This window comes from Meles meles, chromosome 12 (genome assembly GCF_922984935.1).
Source record: "Meles meles chromosome 12, mMelMel3.1 paternal haplotype, whole genome shotgun sequence".
NCBI classification, from domain to species: domain Eukaryota; kingdom Metazoa; phylum Chordata; class Mammalia; order Carnivora; family Mustelidae; genus Meles; species Meles meles.
The window spans coordinates 92,478,194-92,498,393 of record NC_060077.1 but is presented as its reverse complement, the minus strand read 5'-3'; the positions used below and the strand labels follow the sequence as shown (position 1 = coordinate 92,498,393).

General features: G+C 43.1%; 1 protein-coding gene across 3 annotated transcripts in view; it reads right to left on the bottom strand.

The window, feature by feature from the left end:
* The window catches only part of ZNF407 (zinc finger protein 407), a 425,547-nt gene that overhangs the window by 115,499 nt on the left and 289,848 nt on the right, over positions 1-20,200 (bottom strand). For all 3 annotated transcript variants that reach the window (XM_046025172.1, XM_046025173.1, XM_046025171.1), the window contains exon 8: positions 18,462-18,640. In XM_046025172.1, the coding sequence (XP_045881128.1) occupies positions 18,462-18,640 (179 nt within the window). The remainder of the gene's footprint in view (positions 1-18,461; positions 18,641-20,200) is intronic.

Sequence of the window (20,200 nt, the reverse complement as noted above, 5' to 3'; positions counted from 1 at the left end):
GTAGAGAAACGTTATTGTGAAAAAGGCTTAGTAAGATTAATCCAACTAGAAAAGTATTATTATAACACACTGACTTCCAAGGGTTCCTTGAATTCACTATTTCCCGCTTTCCTAGGGCCTGTGTTGTTATGTGGCCTGGAATGTTCTCTCCCACTTAACTCTTACGCTCTTTCAAGAGTGAGGTCTAAGAAGGAGTCTCACCTGGTGCCCTACACAGATCACTTCCCTAGATGCCTTCCCAAAGCACCTTGGACCTTAGCTCTGTAGGCCTTAGGTAGCGACTGGGTGTTTATTTGTGTGGTTGTTCAATTAATGTCTGTTATCCACTCAATCAATAATCCCTCTTAAGGCAAGGGCCAAGTCTGGGCTGCTCACTCATCTCCTCTGGTGTCTCTGGTGCATACAGCACAGGGCGCTGGGCTCATCGTGGGTGGACAGCGTTGTGTATTTGCTGGTTATCTGCTAGGTCTGAACACAAAATAGTTACCAATTCTCAAACAAAATCAATTTCGAGTCACTTCAGGACTTTTAGATAGTGTTTTACAACATACTAAGAAGCAGAAGAATGTAAATCTCATTCCCTCAACAAAGTTTACAAAACCTGCCCCCCAAAAAAGGTTTAGAAATGACTGATGTAACTTTTCAGTGACAGGACCCAGAGGTCATCACCAGAGACAGTGAGAATGCTTTTTAGAACAGTTTGGAGCTCTTAGGGAAGGGCTAGACCACTTCAGTTCTGAAACTGGTGGGTGCCCTGCTGATCGGATTCTATGGGATGAAATCCTGTAACTGCAAACAGCGCATCACAGCTATCTAGAAGTCTACAGTTTGGTACTGCACGTAAGGATTCATATCAGAGACAAGACCCATGGCTGGCTTAGCCAGAGAGGGAAAGAGTGACACACCTGAGGAAATCTTACAGGCACTGCTATTTCCTCAGGAGACAGAAATAGTGGGTAGAGAGGATGGTCACGTCTATCATGGTGTGGAAGCACAGGGCTAACACAGAGGGACACCGAGAAGAGTCCGGACAAAGCCGGACCCTGAGCAAATACACACACAGATCAAACGCCCACACACACAAGCAGGTGATACTTGGGGTCTAACTCGAAACCTTTAGGCCAAGCACATTCAATTTTATCTATATTATTATAATAAACTACTGTTTCTCATGTGCTGAGCAAAAATGATTACATATAAATTAACGTAATAGGTGAATATCTAGACATCTTAATGCCTAGAAGATGAACATACCTAAATTGATTCTGCCATAAATCATAAAAATACACAGCCCTGGATTTGAAATGTCTTTTTCAATGTGGAAAAGACATTAAAAATTTGCTATGTTCAAACTAAACATAAAACATCTTAAAAATGTCTTTCTAACATAATTTCTTAGACACAGAGAAACGGGGGTAAAAAAGAAAATATATTAAGTACTATAACAGAATCATATCTAAAACCAAAATTACTTCTTTGACTGGTAAAGATTCATGACCTAAAAGCATACAACATGGGAAAATTTTCCTAGTTATATACAGGGGAAAAGGCCAGAAACATGGACAAAGATGATGTATTAGAATAACATTAGAGTAAAACAAAAGAAACCCAAAGTGTTATTCAGCCACATTTAAAGGGCCAGCCTGTTTTTTCTCTTGGTTCTTCAGCATTTTACTGCACATTATTTGCAATCCACCTTTTAGCTACACCTCCTCACAACCCTTTTGTGGACCCTACGGCCGCTTCTACCTGCTGGGCCTCTGGCCTGCCTCCCTTCTCACCTCTCCCTCCCCAGTTTTTTTTTTTTCCCCCTAAAGATTTTATTTATTTTTTTGACAGACAGAGATCACAAGTAGGCAGAGAGGCAGGCAGAGAGAAAGGAGGAAGCAGGCTCCCTACTGAGCAGAGACCCCGATGTGGGACTCGATCCCAGGACCCTGAGATCATGACCCGAACCGAAGGCAGAGGCTTAACCCACTGAGCAACCCAGGTGCCCCTCCCTCCCCAGTTCTTACAAACCAAATGCTCTCCACTTGCCTCCCCACGACTCCAGTCCATCAGCTCCGAGTACACTAACTCTGCTTACAGCGGTTCTAGTGCCTTTCTGTCCTTGGGCAAACCCGGTCCCTGACGCAGGCGTCCACAGAAAGGGCGCTCACAGGACAGTAACTAACATTACAAGGACACTACATCTGGCACCCCTTGTCTCTGGTCCTTGTAAATGGGAAGTCTGCTCTGGCGCAGTATCAGGGCTCATCTATCTGAGCCGAATCCTAGCCCTGGGTTATCTGTAAAACACGCCGGGGTGCCACAGCTCAGTGCGCACCAGATACTCCAGAAAGTGTCAAGAGATTCAGTAACTATTCCGTTGCCAATGTCAAGAGGGTTAAAATACGACACTTAACTGCCTGATAAGTGAGAAAGGTCGTGAGTACCTTTTAAAAAAAATAAAAACTTGGGTGAAACTAGCTGTAGTATTTACCAAATAGTATTCTGAAATTTCAAGACAACTATCTGGGCATTTTCGTAACTCTCATTTTATATTAAGAAAGTCAGTAAAGTTAACAGTCTATTTATTAGAAACAGTCTTGTTTCTAATCATGAGACCAAGGTATATAAACATAAATATGCAAGTCATGCCATCAATCCAGGCGACCTATGAATATAAAATATAACCTGGAATATCCACTCTTATCACTCAAGAGCAGCACCTCCTGGCACAATTTAGAAGAACCCAGAAGACATAGAGTAATTTCAGTTCAATATTTTATTAATTAAATACTTATAGAGCACTTAATACATGCCAGGCACTATTTTAAGTATTTCACAAATATTAACTTATTTAATACTGCAAGACATTTATCACTAAAAGAGACTTAATGACATAAACCTTACTCCAGGATTCAAGGATCTACTTCATTAGTGTGAGACGCAGATTCGGTTTAGAGCCAACAGAATCTGGGTCTGCCCCTGGCCGACATCTGGAAAGGAACTGATATTACAGTCCATTCTAACTTCATGAGCCAGACAACAAGCGTGCGGGAAATCCTGAAAGGCAGTTCTGCAAAAGGAGTTCTCTCCCAAAAAAAGAAGATCGCATTTTACATTCCACGCAACGTGAAAAATCTATACTAATTGCAAAGGAGTCTTGCCTTTTCCTTTATAAACAGGAAGTCACTCACGTGAGGTTTTTATTTTAAGCGTGCATTAAAATTATGATTTTTCATAAGATGAAAGAATGACTCTGTGCCAATCACACTGACAAGCTACTCACCAAATGGCACTAATAGCGGTGACAAGAGTGAACCTGTCTGAGTGGAGCTTTTTAAGGGTACCGAGACCAGCCATCAAGAGCAGATTTTCATCCGGATGGGGCCCACGCTATGTTCTGCTGCAATAAAAGCTATTAGGTGATTTAAGGGACTACTTGACTGGGACAGATTTCCATTTATTAAAAGAATGTACTTAAGTGTTTTTAATCTTAGAAATAGAAAAAAAAAGAAAAATAAAGCAGAAGCATGTCTATATAAGCTGAAACAGCTTGGTTCTTCATGTTTTTCCTGAATAAATTAACTTTGCAAATTTACTCAATTGATTTATATATTTCAGATGCTGATTAACATGTATCATATGACATCTTTTTGGTCTATTTAATTTTAGAGTCTCAAGCCAATTAGTATAATTTCTGTATTAACTTCCCCATTTTCATTTTCCCATCCCAATCAACTCCCTTCCCTAATCACCCCACACCACCAGAGATGCCTATTTAATATCTTCTGCTATGCGTCCATGCAGGAAATAGAAAAGAAATAAGTATAATTTTTTGTACTTGTAATTTAAAAAGTTTTTATCTGTGGTAAAATACACATAAAGTAAAATACACCATCTTAACCACCTTAAAGTGTGCAGTTCCGTGATATTAAGTATATTCACCGTTGGATAATCACACTCCAGACTTTGTCATCTTGCAAAAGTGAAAGTGGACTTACTCAACAGCTCCTCATGTCCCCTCTCCCAACTTCCGGCAGCCACTAATTTATTTTCTGTTCCTATGAATCTGACTGCCTGAGGGGCCTCATATTCATATACGTGGAATCATACAGTATTTTTCTCTTTTGTCTGCATTATTTCACTTAGCATAATATCTTCAAGGTCCATCTATGTTGTGACATGTGCTGGAATTTCCTTTTTTTTTTTTAAAGATTTTACTTATTTATTTGATGGAGAAGACACAGTGAGAGAGGGAACACAAGCAGGGGGAGTGGGAGAGGGAGAAGCAGGCTTTCTGCCGAGCAGGGAGCCCAATGTAGGGCTCTATCCCAGGATTCTGGGATCACAACCCGAGCCGAAGGCAGATGCTTAATGACTGAGCCACCCAGGCGCCCTGGAATTTCCTTTTTAAGACTGAATAATATTCCAATGTATGTATTATCTAATTACACACTTATTATATATAATGTCATTTATAATGATATATAGTTATATGATAATTACATAATATAATTTCTAGATTATATATTATATATTTTCCTTACCCATTCACTTGTTGACGGGCACTTGGCTGTGCTAAATAACGCTGCTATGCGCGCGATTTGTTGTCATTTCTTTTGTACATATACTCAGAAGTGGGAATGCTGGATCATTTGGTAGTTTTATTTCTCATTGTTTGAGGAACCACTACACTGTTTCCACAGCAGCTACACTATCTTAAATTCCCAACAGTGCACAAAGGTTTCAAATTCTCAACACCCTTGCCAACACTATTTTCTTTTATTTTGTTGATAGTAACTATCCTAATGGGTGTGAGATATTAGAAGTAAATTATTAAAGTGACTTCTCACCTAATAAGAAAAAGATAGTGAACTCTTCTAGGATTTTGACGGTTTCCTTGTTCATATTTAGGTCTTTCATCCATTTTGAATTTATCTTTTTACATGGTGTAAGAAAGTGGTCCAGCTTCATTCTTTTGCATGAAGCTGTCCATTTTTTCCAACACTGTGGAAGAGGCTGTCTTTTTTTCCCATTAGATAGTCTATCCTGCTCTTAAATTTTCCATATAGCTGTGGGCCCATTTCTGGTTTCCTCATCCTGTTCCAGTGATCTATGTGTCTGTTCCGGTGCCAGTACCATACTGTCTTGATCACGACAGCTTTGTAATATAACTTGAAGTCCGGAATTGCGACATTTTCAGCTTTGCTTTTCTTTTTCAAGATGCCTTTGGCTATTTAGGGCCTTCCGCGGTTCCATATAAATTTTAGGATTGTTTGTTCCAGCTCTGTGAAAAATGCTGGTGGTATTTTGATAAGGATTGCATTAAATGTGTACATTACTTTGGGAAGTATAGACATTTTAACAATATCTGTTGTTCCCATCCACGAGCATGGAATGTTTCTCCATTCACTGTGTCATCTTCAATTTCTTTCATGAGGGCTATGTAGTTTCCAGAGTATAGATCTTTTACCTCTTTGATTAGGTTTATTCCTAGGAATCTTTTTTTTTTAAAGATTTTATTTATTTATTTGACAGACAGAGAGATCACAAGTAGGCAGAGAGGCAGGCAGAGAGAGAGGAGGAAGTAGGCTCCCTGCAGAGCAGAGAGCCCGATGCGGGACTCGATCCCAGAACCCTGAGATCATGACCTGAGCCGAAGGCAGCGGCTTAATCCACTGAGCCACCCAGGCGCCCCTATTCCTAGGAATCTTAAGGGTTTGGGTGCAACTGTAAATAGAACTGATGCACCCTCTTTGGCATTGGCCATAGGAACCTCTGACTAGATACGAATCCAGAGGCAAGGGAAACAAAAGCAAATGAACTACTGGGACTTCATCAAGATAAAGAGCTTCTGCAGAGCAAAGGAAACAATCAACAAAACTAAAATGCAACCTTTAATGGGAATAGATATTTGCAAATGACATATCTGATAAAGGGTTATTATCTAAAATCTATAAAGAATTTATCAAACTCAACACCCCAAAGAACAAATTATCCAGTTAAGAAATGGGCAGAAAAGATGAATTTTTCCAAAGAAGACATACAGATGGCCATATGAAAAGATGCTCAACATCACTCATCATCAGGGAAACGCAAATCAAAACTACAAGTGATATCACCTTACATCTGTCAGAATGGCTAAAATTAACACAGGAAACAACAAATGTTGACAAGAATGCAGAGAAAGGGGAGACCTCCTACCCTTTTGGTGGAAATGCAAACTGGTGCAGCCACTATGGAAAACGTATGGAGGTTCCTCAAAAATTAAAAGTAGAACTACCACACAACTCAGCAATTGCATAACTAGGTATTTACCCAAAGGGCACAAAAATACTGATTCGAAAGGATACATGCAGCCCGACATTTACAGCAGCATTATCAACAATAGCCACACTGTGGGAAGGACCCAAATGCCCAAATGTCCATCGATGAATGGATAAAGATGGTGTAGGGGACACACACACACACACATATGGGAACATTACTCGGCCATCACAAAGAACAAAATCCTGCTATTTGCAATGACATGGAAGAAGCTAGAGTATATTATGCTAAGAGAAATAAATCAGTCAGAGAAACACAAGTACTGTATGATTTCACTTGTATGCGGAATTTAAGAAACAAAGCAGGTGAACATGGTCGGGGAGAGACATGCGAACCATAAAACAGACTCTGAACTATAGAGAACAAGCTATGGGGTGTGGAATGGAGGTGGTGGGTGGGTGGGGTTAGATGGGGGATGGGCATTAAGGAGGCACTTGTTATGATGAGCACCGGGTGTTGTATGTCAGGGATAAAACACTAAATTCTACACCTGAAACCAATACTACACTATACGTTAACTAAACGGAACTCAAATAAAAACTTGAAACAAACAAAAAGACCCACGCATGCTTAATTTTAGAAACTGCTATGGTGGTAGAGAGGAAAGAAATGGATTCAAAGAAGTACTGTCAACTGATTTTCAACAAAAGCAAAAGGCATAAGGTTTTCAACAAATGTTGCTCAAAAATGAAAAAAAAAAAAAAAAGATGCTTACATGTAAAAATATACCAAACCAAAACAAAACCCTCAACTTGTATCTCATGTTATCTAAAATTTGACTCGAAATAGATCATGGATATAAATATATGTAAAATAAATGCAAAAACATAAAGCTTCCAGAAATACAGGACTTAATCTTTGTAACTTGCATTACGCACAGTTTTTAGAGACCACATGAAAAGTAAAAACCATAAGGAAAACTGTCAATAAACTGAACATGAATACCGTAGTCCCCTCTTAAGCACAAGACACATGTTCCCAGAACCTATCGGGTGCCCGAAACCACTGTATTGCCATACATACCTACTGACCTATGTTTCAGTTTAATTTATAAATTGGGCACAGTAAGAGATTAACATCCACTAATAATAAAATCGAACAATTATAACAACATACTGCAATAAAAGTCACGTGAATGTGGTTTCTCTCTCTTTCAAAATACCTCATTGTACCGTACTCCCCCTTCTCTCCTTGAGATGCTGCGAGATGATAAAATGTGCATGGATGAGGGACGTAGGCTTCACGAAGCGTGCTGGGCTATGAAGGACCTTCCGACGAGGCATCAGAAGCTGACACATCACGGCGGGCCATGGCTGACTGGAACTGTGGAAAGCAAAACTACGGATATGGGGGCAGGAGCTACTGGGTTAAAATGTTTTCTCTGGGACACCTGGAGGCTAAGTCAATTAAGCCTCTGCCTTTGGCTCAGGTCACGATCTCAGGATCCTGGGACTGAACCCCACGTAGGGCTCTCTGCTCAGTGGGGAGCCTGCTTCCCCCCCCCGCCCCGCCCACCTGCCGCTCCACCTACTTGTGCTCTCTCTCCCTCTGTCAAAAAAAAACCAAAAACAATCTTTAAGAAAAAAAAGTTTTTTCTGTGAAAGACAGCATTAAGAGGGAAAAAAAGCAAGTCAGGACATGAAGGAAAATATTTGAAAATCATCTATCTGATAAAGGCCTTGTATCAAAAACACATTAAAAACTCCTAGAACTCAGTAACCCAATGAGAAAAGGGGCAAACTATTTCAAAAGACACTTCATCAAAGAAAATATACAGATGGCAAACAAGCACTGACAATCCACACCGGTAGTGATCAAATACAAATTAAAACCACTAACTACCACTAAACTTCTATCAGAATGACCTAGAAAACCCGACAATCCTAAGTGCTCGTGAGGGTGCAGAGCGACCAGAAATTCACACACGGCTGGCAGAAATGTCAGACGTACAGACTCTGGCAAACTACTTCACAGCTGCCTCTGTGCCTCAGGTTAAATATACACATACCGCATTGTCCAGGCACCTCATTTCCAGGAATTTACCCAAGATCAATGAAACCTCACAGCCACACAGAAACCTATATGTGAATGTTAACAGCAGCTCTATGTACTTAATTGCCAAGAGGGTAAACAACCTAGATGCCCTATGTCCTTGTGGTGCTGATTTGCATTTCCCTGACAATGATGTTGAACATCTTTTCCTGTGTTTACTGGCCATTTATGTATCTTCTTTGGAAAAATGGATATTCAGATCCTTTGTCTGTTTTTAAATTAGGTATTTTGCCTTGATATGGCTAAGTTCAAGGGTTCCTTATATATTCTAGATGGAAGTCCCTTATCAGATAGATCTGCAGATTTTTTTTTCATTTTTGTAGGTTTTCCTTTCATCCTCTTGATGGTGTCATTTGAGCCACTGAAGTTTTTAATTTTGATGAAGTCCAATTTATTTTTTTCTTTTATTGCCTGTGTTTTTGGTGTCATATCCAAAAAACTATTGCCTAATCGAAGGTCACAAAGGTTTGTTCGTATGTATTCTTCTACAGGTGTTAGAGTTTAAGTTATCATACTCAGGTCTAAGATAGTTTGTGTTTTAGAGCAATAAAACTGGATTTATGCGAACGCAGGGGCTAGCATGCACACATCCATTTCCTCCGCCTGCCTGCTGAGAAAGCCCACAAGCCGAGAGTGCACAGAAGCACTGAGTATACACAGTGTGCGGATCTTGGTTTCTAAACACCCTTCTCCAATGAAAGAAACCAAAGCTGCTTAAAGAAGACGATGATTTCAGGATCAAGGCAGACAAACCACCAGAGGAGCCTGGAGCACACTGCAGTACTAGAAAGTAAAGAGGTGTTCCTGAAAGGATGGGGTACCCCGAAGGACGCAGACGCCTGCTGGAAGGAGCTCACGATGGCCGACGCTGGAGCAATCTGACTATTCTCAGTTGTAAACCATAGAGTACAACAGATCCACACTGGCAAAAATAAATTGAATAAAAAATAATTGGGAGTGAAGGGACAGATACTCCTTAAAGAAGAATTCCAATTAAACGCAGAAGGAACGAGGGAAAGAGAGTATTACCGCTAAAACTCCACAGATCCTGTTGTAGGCAAGATCCACTAATGAATGTCAAAATTAGTGGGCAAATGCCTGAGGAGAAACAGGCTATTTGCATAATCTGAAGTATCTCTCCGGAGATGTGTATTAATTAAAAAGGAGAAAACAGTAGGTCTGTAGTGGAGAAATATGGAGACACCACCTCACTCAATAGGTCCAGTTTACACCATCCGCCATAATGCACCCTGACATGCTGCACGTCTACTCTGGGAGACGCTTAAAGAACCTTAGCCACATCATGAGTAAACGTGAGACTAGTGGAAAACAAAGAACATTCTGCAGAAGAACGGATCCCTATTCATTAGAAGAATCAGGGCTGCGAGAGGCTGAAAGACTGAAGGGACACGAGAACTAGAGGGTACGTCAGCCCCGGAGCTGAGCTCTGGAAAAAGAAAAATGACAGGAAGGGGCCTGGTGAGACGTGAACAAAGGATGTGGTTCAGCGGATGGTCATGCACTGACGCCAGTGTCTTCGGTTTCGGTAATCCTGCCACGGTTACATGCGACACTCAACTTCGGGGAAGTGGGGCAAAGGATATTTGGGAACTCTGCCCTGTTTTCACAACTTTTCTGTAAGCTCCAAATTATTTCAAAATAAAATCTCAAAACAAGGAAAACCTGCTAGATGATAACTTTGCTCAAAAAACCAGAAATAAATATATTTGCGAATGATTGATAATGTACATTTTACATCTTCTGAGCTAAATTTCAATACCAATTAAATAGTATTCCTAAAATTCCCCTATAATTTGAAGAACCCGTTCCGTTCTTCTTCCATAAAGGGTTTCGAGAGAAACAATGATGGCTACGCGCTATCAGCAGTAAGACCTGCCGGCGCCTGCCTTGTTTCTCTCATATGAAACTGCATGTTAGTCGGGGTCAAGATATAAATGTGAGGGTGTGTAAATTTTTTAAATATATAAAAGGTGATAAAAGGTCTATATATAAGTAAAAGCCACATCAATTACCTGATAAAATCATACTGTATCCCCTATAACTTTCCACAATCAATTTTTTCCCCTTAAAATTTTGATAAATGAAGTTGTCAGGGCGGATAAGATCACAATTTTTTTTTTTTTTCTTCTCTTTAACTATTTTAACTTTCAGAATTCTGCTCATGAATGTTGTAAATCTTCGCCTAGATAAGAACACAGTTTTGCCTGGTGATGAGGTTAGCATTCTGTCCTGTGCCTACATAACCTTGTGGCGGCAAGGAAAGAAGCCCAGGAGAAAGTTTTAACGTGGCTCTGAATTACGCAGGCTAATTACACCTGGCTAGGCCTCCCAAGAAAGAAGAGCATGGAGTTCTTTTCTGGGAAAAAAAAAAATTTAAACCTCACTTTAAAACTTCTAAGATCATGTAGCTAGGGGATGAGCCTGAGTGCTCTAAGGGCCCGAGATCCATCAGAAATGATTGAGTGGATTTACATGAATTTCAGATTATCTTCAGTCAACTATAGGAGGTGTTTACTAACAAAAGCCGTATTTTAATTGTGGACCCCGATTTTATTTTAAATGTTGTGACTGCCATTCAGGACTCTATAGAATGTTGAAATATGCAATAGAAAGGATGTTATCTCAGCGTCATACTCATTTACAAAAACAGTTTTAAAAATGTAATGTATACTAAATAACAAAGAATAGAAATAATTCGAATAAATGAAGTGATGTTTCCACTCTGAGAAAAAGCTATATAAAGACCTTGCCTAGCCCTAACTTTAGCTCCACGTTCAGAATATCATGCTGATATACGGATACCTACTAACACATATACGGTTAAAAGATTCATTACTCTTTGTAGCAATTTCAAATAAATGCAAAGAAATCATTTCAGTCTTTTTCTTCTAACTTCCTACTACTAAAGGGCAACAACAAAGCCTGCTATCTTTTTTTTTAAAAGAGAATCTCAGTATCAATAATAATTTTCAAAGCTTTTTCATATGCATTATTTAATCTGATAGTCAAAAGAAAGGCTAACCACGGCCACACACCTTGCATCAGAGAACACAGACACAGAATGGCTGAGTGACTTGCTTAAAGTCACATGTCTTGACAGCCACAGAGTCAGGACGCTACAACCCAGTTCATCTGACTGGCCCCCGTGCCATCTGCCAGGCCCTGTACAACTGTGAAAACATTTACCATAGTGGCTCATTTTATTTATATATGTTACTTCCCAGCTTATGTTTTCAGATTATCTGAAGTCTTAAAACTCCAAAATGTTAAGGCTTCGCGATACTAATTTCATGAACCCACAGAGGCTGATTCTGTTTCAGCTCCCGAGCTTGCAGGATGAGGCAGCCGGAGCACTCCCGGAAGGCCAGCACGCAGGGCTGCCCGATAGCAGCGGGGCCGCAGGAACCAGGCAGCAGAGGCGTGGACCAGACTGAAGGAAAGAAGCATGTCTCTTCTTAACCCTGCTCCACGGGGATAAGCAGGGGTATGTTTTTGGACATACCAAAGAAGAACCAGAACATTCCTTCCTAAGCAGATTGAATTAAAAGTATTTTAAAATGTATACTTAGGAGGTTTAGCAAACACACATATTTCAGTATATTATTCAATCAAAGAAAACAGGGATGAGCGGAGAGGATCTGTTTATCATTGGGCAGACGAGTGGATCCGGGAGAGCAAGTTGATTACCGAAAAAAGACAGCTGATGAGAACACCCTTGCTTTAGCATTGCTCGCCGCACGCCTCCCCGCCCCCCGCCCCGGCCATACAGTTCGTGGGGTAGTTCGCTCTAAACTCAGGAAATCCAGCAGGACTGGGAGTGAGAGGAGAGCCGAGAGAAAAGCCGGCTACTCGAACCTGCCACGCCAGGATGGACACGGAGCACCGGCCAGACAGAAGGTGCCAGAGAGGAGGTAGACAGGAACAAAGACAGCGGCAGTTACGAAAACCAGTAAATTAACCCATGGGTGATGTCTGAGGGTAAAGAATCAAACTGTTGAACTGTTAATTATTTTAGGAAGTCTTTTGTCGGCGGTGAACTACCAGGAGCCTGGAAAACAAGGAATCCAGTCTGAAGGTTATAGAGAGAGAGGGGAGAGGCTGAAAATTATAGAGCTGCTAGTCTAACATCTATATTAGGAAATAAATTTGAGATGATACTTATGGATGAGCTTAATGATACATTTGGGGAAGTACAATTTAATAGGAGTGAGTCAGCATGGATTTACCAAAGGCAATCATGTCAGAAAAAATTTCGTTCCTTTTTAGGTTGAAGTAATAATTGGTTTATGTAAGGAGAACCAATGAGACACTGTCGGGATTTTCTGAGATTCCGGGCGTCTTCATAAAATGAATCATTGTACGAAACATCATGACGTGTGTCAGAGCACCAACTAACAAAAGGGGCTGAAAGTAATGGGGTTAAAAATAGAAGCCCACAATCTGGGGAAAACTACATCCTACAAGGCCCTGTGGATCAGAACACTAATGTTTTTAATTAATGATGAAGAAAATCTTTGCTATGAGGAAATTTGAATATTCCGCTAAATGAGAGGGAATGGTTAAGACACAAAAGGCTACAGCTGCTGTATCTTAACCGTGACAGGTGAAGCGCGGGGCTCCGGGGCAGAACCCGGAATCCAGGCCGCCCGAACACGCAGCAGTGCGCACGCGGAGAACCAAGGAAGCCGTTAAGTGTCCTCAGAGTTTAAATGGTATGGACTGGTTAGCGCTGGAAAGAGAAAGGACATGGAGTTTGGGAAGAACCGAACTTTCACATTCTCACTCTTACATTTAGGTAGGACGGAAATGCTATGGGATACAATTAAATAATACATGTTTTAAAGAATTAAAAAACCGATTATCTTAAGGAACAATACGAAAATCCCAGTTTGTGGAGAGATGGTAGATTTTGTGGGCTATCACACTGCACAGGACAGGTGACCTGATGTACATTTTTAAATGATTAAGTCTTAATATGTAAGAACTGATAAAAATCACATCAATTTATATAATTTTTTAAAAAACCCTGTAACAGTAGAAAACAAAGGAATGAGAGAAAATGCCATGTCATCACTTAATACTTACTTTCTCCTGAACAGAGACCATCACTTGATCTCACCTTCAAACAAACACAGGCACATTTCCAACACTACAAGTCCCAGCTTCTCAGCGGAAAGGTGAAGGAACTAAGGCGACGTCATGGTCACAGTGCAGAGTGTGGCCGGGCCGCCCTGTCCTGCGGGCACGCGCCCGGCAGCAGCGAGCGCCACCTCAGAGGCAAGCACGCTCTCTGAGGTGCCGGCCTGGCATTCACGAGAGAGAACCATCTCGTTTCCTTCTCTGCCACAATCACGAGAGCCACACGTGCTCCCCTGCACCTTCTCCGTGGCCTCCTCGACCTTCATCCTCCCTTCCTCCAGGTGCCGTTCCTGACCAGCCCCCATGACCGACAGAAGGTCACGTGCACTGTGAACACGGGAGTGTCTTTCATCCCCGCTCCGGGCGCAGCGAACGAACACCAAGCTGATGTTTCAGTGACGGGGATGGCAGACAAGCAGTTGGTGATATAAAGGTCAAATAAAGATCATTTGTGGGGTGAAATGGGTTTCACTAAAGAGAAAAAAAATTATAATGTACAGCGCAGAATTCTGGCAACTTTTAATTTGATGTCAGTTTTGTGGGGATTAATATGAGTTTAAAGTCTCATCGCAGTGGATCTAGAATGGACCTAAATGAATCTCTCTAGAAATACAGGCAGCAAATAAATTATGTTTTAAAAAAACATGTACCTAGAAAAGCTTTAGTGCATCCAACACTATGAGCGTGAGATTTCCCTACAGCTTGTTTTCGCAGCCGCAGGGCACTCGGTGGCCGCACAGCCTTCCGCGCGTTCTGCTGGATAGACCTTTGGGTAGTTTCTGCTCTGGATCATGACGAAGGTATTAATGAGGATATAAAGTACAAGTACAAAAATAAAAGACTATTTCATGTAAAAGATTAAAACTGTCACAGCAGATCAAAAAACCAAATGCAGCTCTATATGCCGCTTGTAAAGAAGCTGATGTAGCTACACCATGATAAGACAGAGTGACGGCAAGAAGCACTATGACAGACAAAAAGGCATATTTCGTGATTATAAGGAATATATACATTTTCCTTATGATAGTGGAGGATGTGTATGAAATAATATTAAAGTTCTGAGTAGTCAGGGATGGATCTTTGAAACATATAAAGCCAAAAGTAAGAGAATAAAAAAAAAAGAACGCAGACAAATCCGCAATCACAGGCGACTGCGTGGCCCCTCTTCGCAGCTGACAGAGGTAGCGTGAAACCATGTAAGAATGCAGGGACTCGAACAGCACAGTGAAAAACCCGGTGTTCCGTGATGTGTAGGGAGCACAGAATGCACACCCAACAGCCCCTTTATTTATGCTCCTTTCTAGAATGTCTCAAACGTTCTAGAAAACTAACAAATGCTGGGCACAAAGAAAGCATAAACAAATTTCAAAGGATTGAAATAATTCAGTATTATGCTCTATAAGCATAGTAGACGGAAGCTAGAAATCGATATTACTCTTTCCATAGTTAGCAAGAAGAGAACTAGAAAAATCCCCAAATGCCTGGAAATGAAAGAATACGTTTTTAAATAATCAACTTTTATTTTAAAAATCACCACTCTTATCTGTTTTTCGAACAAAGCTATAACCAAAATTAGAGCTCACACAGAGCCTTTAATTCTCTGGAGTGTGAAATGAGAAACAATACCAAAATCATTAGTTCAGTTGCTGAAAGTCACTGAGAGGTGAGACCACGAATTACCTACAGAAGCGCTGGAGACCCTGGACGCGCAGTGCGGGCACGTGTAACTGTGCACACCCCACATCACCTGGTGCAGAGGGTGACACACTGTGCTGATAGCCCTTACTGTCCCCACCGGGCAGAGGTGTACACAACAGGCCCGGAGTCACTGGATAAGGGAATGGGGCTGACGTTCAGATCTAGCCTCTCCTGAAGGCCACGCCTACATGCCCCCAGGAGCACAGAACATCCCTAACTCTGCGCATGAGGACATGCAGAGGGCTGCGACCTTAGGGCATGGCGCACCAGGGTTAGGGTTAACCCGGCCTCCAGGGAACGCTGGTTAAGTCACAAGGCCTCCAGGACTTCAGGAAGGTGTTCGTGTCCCCCACCTGCGGAAGCGCACCATCACAGCAAAGCCTCTTTCCCCAGAGCTGTCTTCCTTACTTGAACATATACATTTCCAAATACTATCTCAATTAAAATTGAAAATACCCCAAATGGCACTTCCTGTAGCCATTGTTTAATGTGTCCCAACCACTGGTCTTTCGGATGTTTGATACACGTGGAAGAACCATGTGAGGACCAGAGTGAGTTTGTTCATCGGTTTTGGAGTAGATTTAAACCCAACCCTTTACGACAAGAACTGCACAATATGCTTCCCCGAATGCCAGGTTATGAGACGCTCAGCACGCGGGCAGTGTGGACGGCAGAGAACACAGCAGACGGTACCCTTCCGGGCCAGAAGCCACTCTTGCACAAAACCCTCGTGCCGCCGTGGGACCCGTCCCGGTACCGCCCGCCCAGCATGGGTTCGGCAGGTGCAGCGCCTTGTTCCGCCACCAGACGGTGCGGAACGAGGCCCCGCAGCATCTCGGTTCAGTGTCTTACTTCAGAGCAAGGAAGGCTCCTTTCCCACCGCCCTGCAGGTACTGCAGACGATTAACAATCACAAGGTTAGAAAGTCCATCACAGTCTAAAAAACTTCACCGTTTTAAAGTTTTCTCTTAACCGAGCTAAGTGTATCAAAGCAAAGATACTACCAGAGAGCGTGAGTGCCAGGACTAGGGGGCACGGACGGCAGACCTCCCACGGCCACCGCACGGGTGAGGTCTGGAGGGACGCTCTCTACGGCAGCTTCCGCAGAAATGGTTTCAAACAGAACCAATATAAACAGAAAACCAGGACCATATGCGCGTGAGCGTCACACACATACACACAGAAACTAGACTAAGTTTTCCTGAAACTTGTCTCATACTAATAATATCTCAAAACACCTCTCCAGGGAGCACGGGCACGGCGGGGGCAGCTACGGCGCGGGCCACGCAGGCTGTGCAGAGCCAAAGACAGAAAGCGCGTCCACGCTCTGCAATTAGCTCCCTCCTCCTCCGGCCGGGGCTCAGCTGAAAGTTGTAAGGACTTTATTTTAGGGAAAGAACCCATTTGCAATGTCTAGCTGGTGCGACGGAGAGACAGAAGTCACTGACACGCACCCCGAGAAGGAGGCGCAGCGGGGCTCTCCTGAAAACCGGTACTTTCCTGACACCCGGCGTCAATTTAGGTCATTTTGCTTGGTGGCTACTTGAAGCGCCTCCCTCCACAGGCCGTATTTCTGGCCTTGGCTTGGCCGTGACTCAACTTAAGGAAGAACCCATAGGAACTGACTGATGGTCAGAAGACACGGCAATTTGACTTTATCTGTTCTTGTGCTAAAGCAATAAACTGTGCAGTTCAAAACAGTTCGGTAACAACCTCACCAACATGCAAGTTTTTGTTTTTGTTTTTCAAAAACAGCCCCGGACACAACACAGCCGACAACAACAGGCATTCCACCACTGCTTAAAGAGCCGGTCATGTGCGCATGCACAGAAATCGGAAAGAACACGTCAGCAAAAAACAGTAATAACCTTAAACTGCCAGATGTATTAATAATGAACAAATAAGAATATTTTTCTAACTCAAATCATTCATTAAGTTCCATTTCTTTTAATGTAAAAGTTACCTGAGCAAACCCTACTTACACATTTGGCAAATGGATAGGGTTTCCTGTAACTTTTCATTTCGGGTGGGGATTCCCATAACTTTCAAACACGATGGTCACACGTCCAGTCTCAGCACCGTGACCCACCAGCCCTTCTGCATTGCTCCTGCTAGGCAGGCGTAAAAGGTACTGGGCTTGGCCATAAACTTTTTCACTCCTCACAGTGACCCTGAAAACAGATGCCGCCACAGAGATTTACAGAGGAGGAACCCGAGGCGTGATGAGGCTGGCCTGCTGGAGGTCACAGGCCCAGTACAGAAAGGAGAGTTTTCACGTAGTTCTAACTGATCTCATGGCATTTGCCTAAAACATTCCCTGTATCAGCTGGCATCACTGAAGGACAGTCCTGCTTGGCCTACGTTCTGGAACTCTCTGTAAATCACCTTCAGGGCAAGTGCTTCCTCCGACGTGCCCTCACACTTGTCTTCCATCCCCTTGCTGCTCTGCACAGTAGGAACTCCACACTCGAGGAAAATGTGCTTGTTCCTTAAACAGCACACCGGGCTACACAGGGATGGGTCTGCTGCACCCTCCCGGGGCCGCGTCTCTGGGCTTCCAGAGCATGAGGTCTGGCCACCGACCCAGGGACATGAGACCAAGCGGCCAGCCTGTGCCCTCAGCCCCGTGCCCCTCACACTGTGGCCAAGTCCCTCCTAATCTCTGGGACACGAGTGATGCACACACACTGCATGACCCAGTGCGGATGGTGACACGCTGTGCTAACAGCCCTTACTGTCCCCACCAGGCAGAGGGGTACACAACAGGCCCGGAGTCACTCAGTAAGGGAATGGGGCTGACGTTCAAGCTGCTCAACTCACGCCCCGGGGCCTGTGGTCTCCCTCTCCGGGAACTCACCCCAGGACCATGTGCACAGGGATAGGGCATACCATTGTACATCACCAACCTTTTTGGAAAAAAACTTAAAACTGTTACCAATTAGTCAAAACGTGGAGTTCAAACAACTGCTATCGTTTTAATCAACCAACTGTTGACTATTCGCTGTGACTAACTTCACTGTCCTGGGAAGATTATTTTGTCATATGTGTTCTTGACGACACATGACAGAAAAGACCCGTTTTCACAGTCGGGTAGGATGAGCCCGGAAGGCGCTTTTCCAGGTCCTGAAGCAGATGCTCTCACACGCTCTACTGTGTGAAAATAAATGACAGTAATGGACAGACGGTATCCTCACGCTTGGGATGAATGACACCACGTTCACAGTGCGAGCCCTTACCAGCATGCAAGTAAGCCAGGTCCGGGTTCTCGATGTCGGGGTGCTGCTCCTTCAGGTGGTTGCGGAACTCCACAGGCACGTTCGTTCCGTAGTCACACTTGGGGCAGTTGTACATCTTTACTCCTTCGTGTTTGCCGGTGTGTAAAATGTGCTTTCGGATGTTTTCAGCACAGTTTGACCTACCAAGAAAGAAAGAAAAGTGACCCAGGTCAAGGTCGAATCAGCACCATGAGACCGCGGACGAGGATACGAGCTAACACGTATGGAGGCCTTCCTGTGGGCCAGGCCCCAGTCGAGGGCTGTCCTGGTGCAATAATTTCCACGCGTGTAACACGGTCATCCCATGATGCTGGTAGTGTCTGTGAACTCTGGTGCTAATTTTTAGGTTGGTCTTTAACCTTCGTGATCCAGTTCTATGTGGAACCCGAAGCACAAAATCCCGGGTTCTACGATTTTACTATCAGATTATTCTGGTGCCACTTGAGGGCACTGAAGGAGCTTCCTTAACCCCAAGAACACACCTTCCACCAGGGAGGAGTGGTGCAGAGAAAAGCACTGGGGCCTCAGTGAATTTAGAGCACCGAGGAAACAAAGCAGCTGTGGCTTTTGAGTTCTGTCAAGTGAGCTCTAAAACAGTGTGAAGACAGAAAAGCAGCAGTGGGTCGGGCGCCCGGGAGCTCTCCACGCTGGTGTCGGTTTCTAAGCGCGAGGGGCTGAAAGATACAATGGAGGCCCCGTGCTCCGTATGCCAGAGAGCCCTGAAAGTAGGGCGAGGGTCCTCTCCGACGGCTCCTGCCAGTTCAGAAAGGCACAGCCTGAAGTGCCCGATACCAGGGAACAGGCCTGAGCTCCGGAAAGCTCTTCCACCTGCTGCCCACTCTCTGGTACCACTGACATTATTTCCTCATGGAAAAGCGAGGCATCAAACATTATCAAAGACAATAAGCGAAACCACAGAAGGAGGAGACGAACCATGAGAAACCGTGGACTCTGAGAAACAAACTAAGGGTTTTGGAGGGGAGGGGGGTGAGGGGTTAGGTGAGCCTGGTGGTGGGTATTGAGGAGGGCATGGATTGCATGGAGCACTGGGTGTGGTGCATAAACAATGAATTTTGGAACACTGAAAAGAAAATTAAATTAAATTAAAAAAAAAAGAATCATCAAAGACAATCCTGATCAAGTGAGGTAATCAGAATTACCAAACCCAACACCTTTAATCTGTAACACATACTGAAACACAAAACGATATAAAGCAATGGATCCTCATCTCCAGGGACGGTCCTGAAGAGGTGACATCGAAAACAGAGTATTTTGTTTTTGGAAAGGGTGTTGTCTTGGACAAAAATAAACCAACATCTCTTAGTGCCTAAATAGCACGTGGGAGCGAACGATCAGGAGACTAACGGTGAAGCAAGCGGGGAGGGGGAGGGGACTTAAAAAGGTGAGAGGCTTTATTCAAAAATAGAGGCTAAAACAAGAAAGAAGTGCTGTGTTCGCTGATACTTCACAAGGTATTAAGGGCCACTTCATACACACAGGTCTACGTACACGCACACGCACATTTTTATCTATACTATATATACTGCTCATGTATCTTATGTATAATACAAGTATATATATATTTTAATAATTTTGTTTTTCACACAAATAGATAAGATTAAATTAAATCAAATACGTGCTAATTAAATACATTAGGATTAAATACAGGCTAACAAGAACATAAAATAGCCAATGCCTGT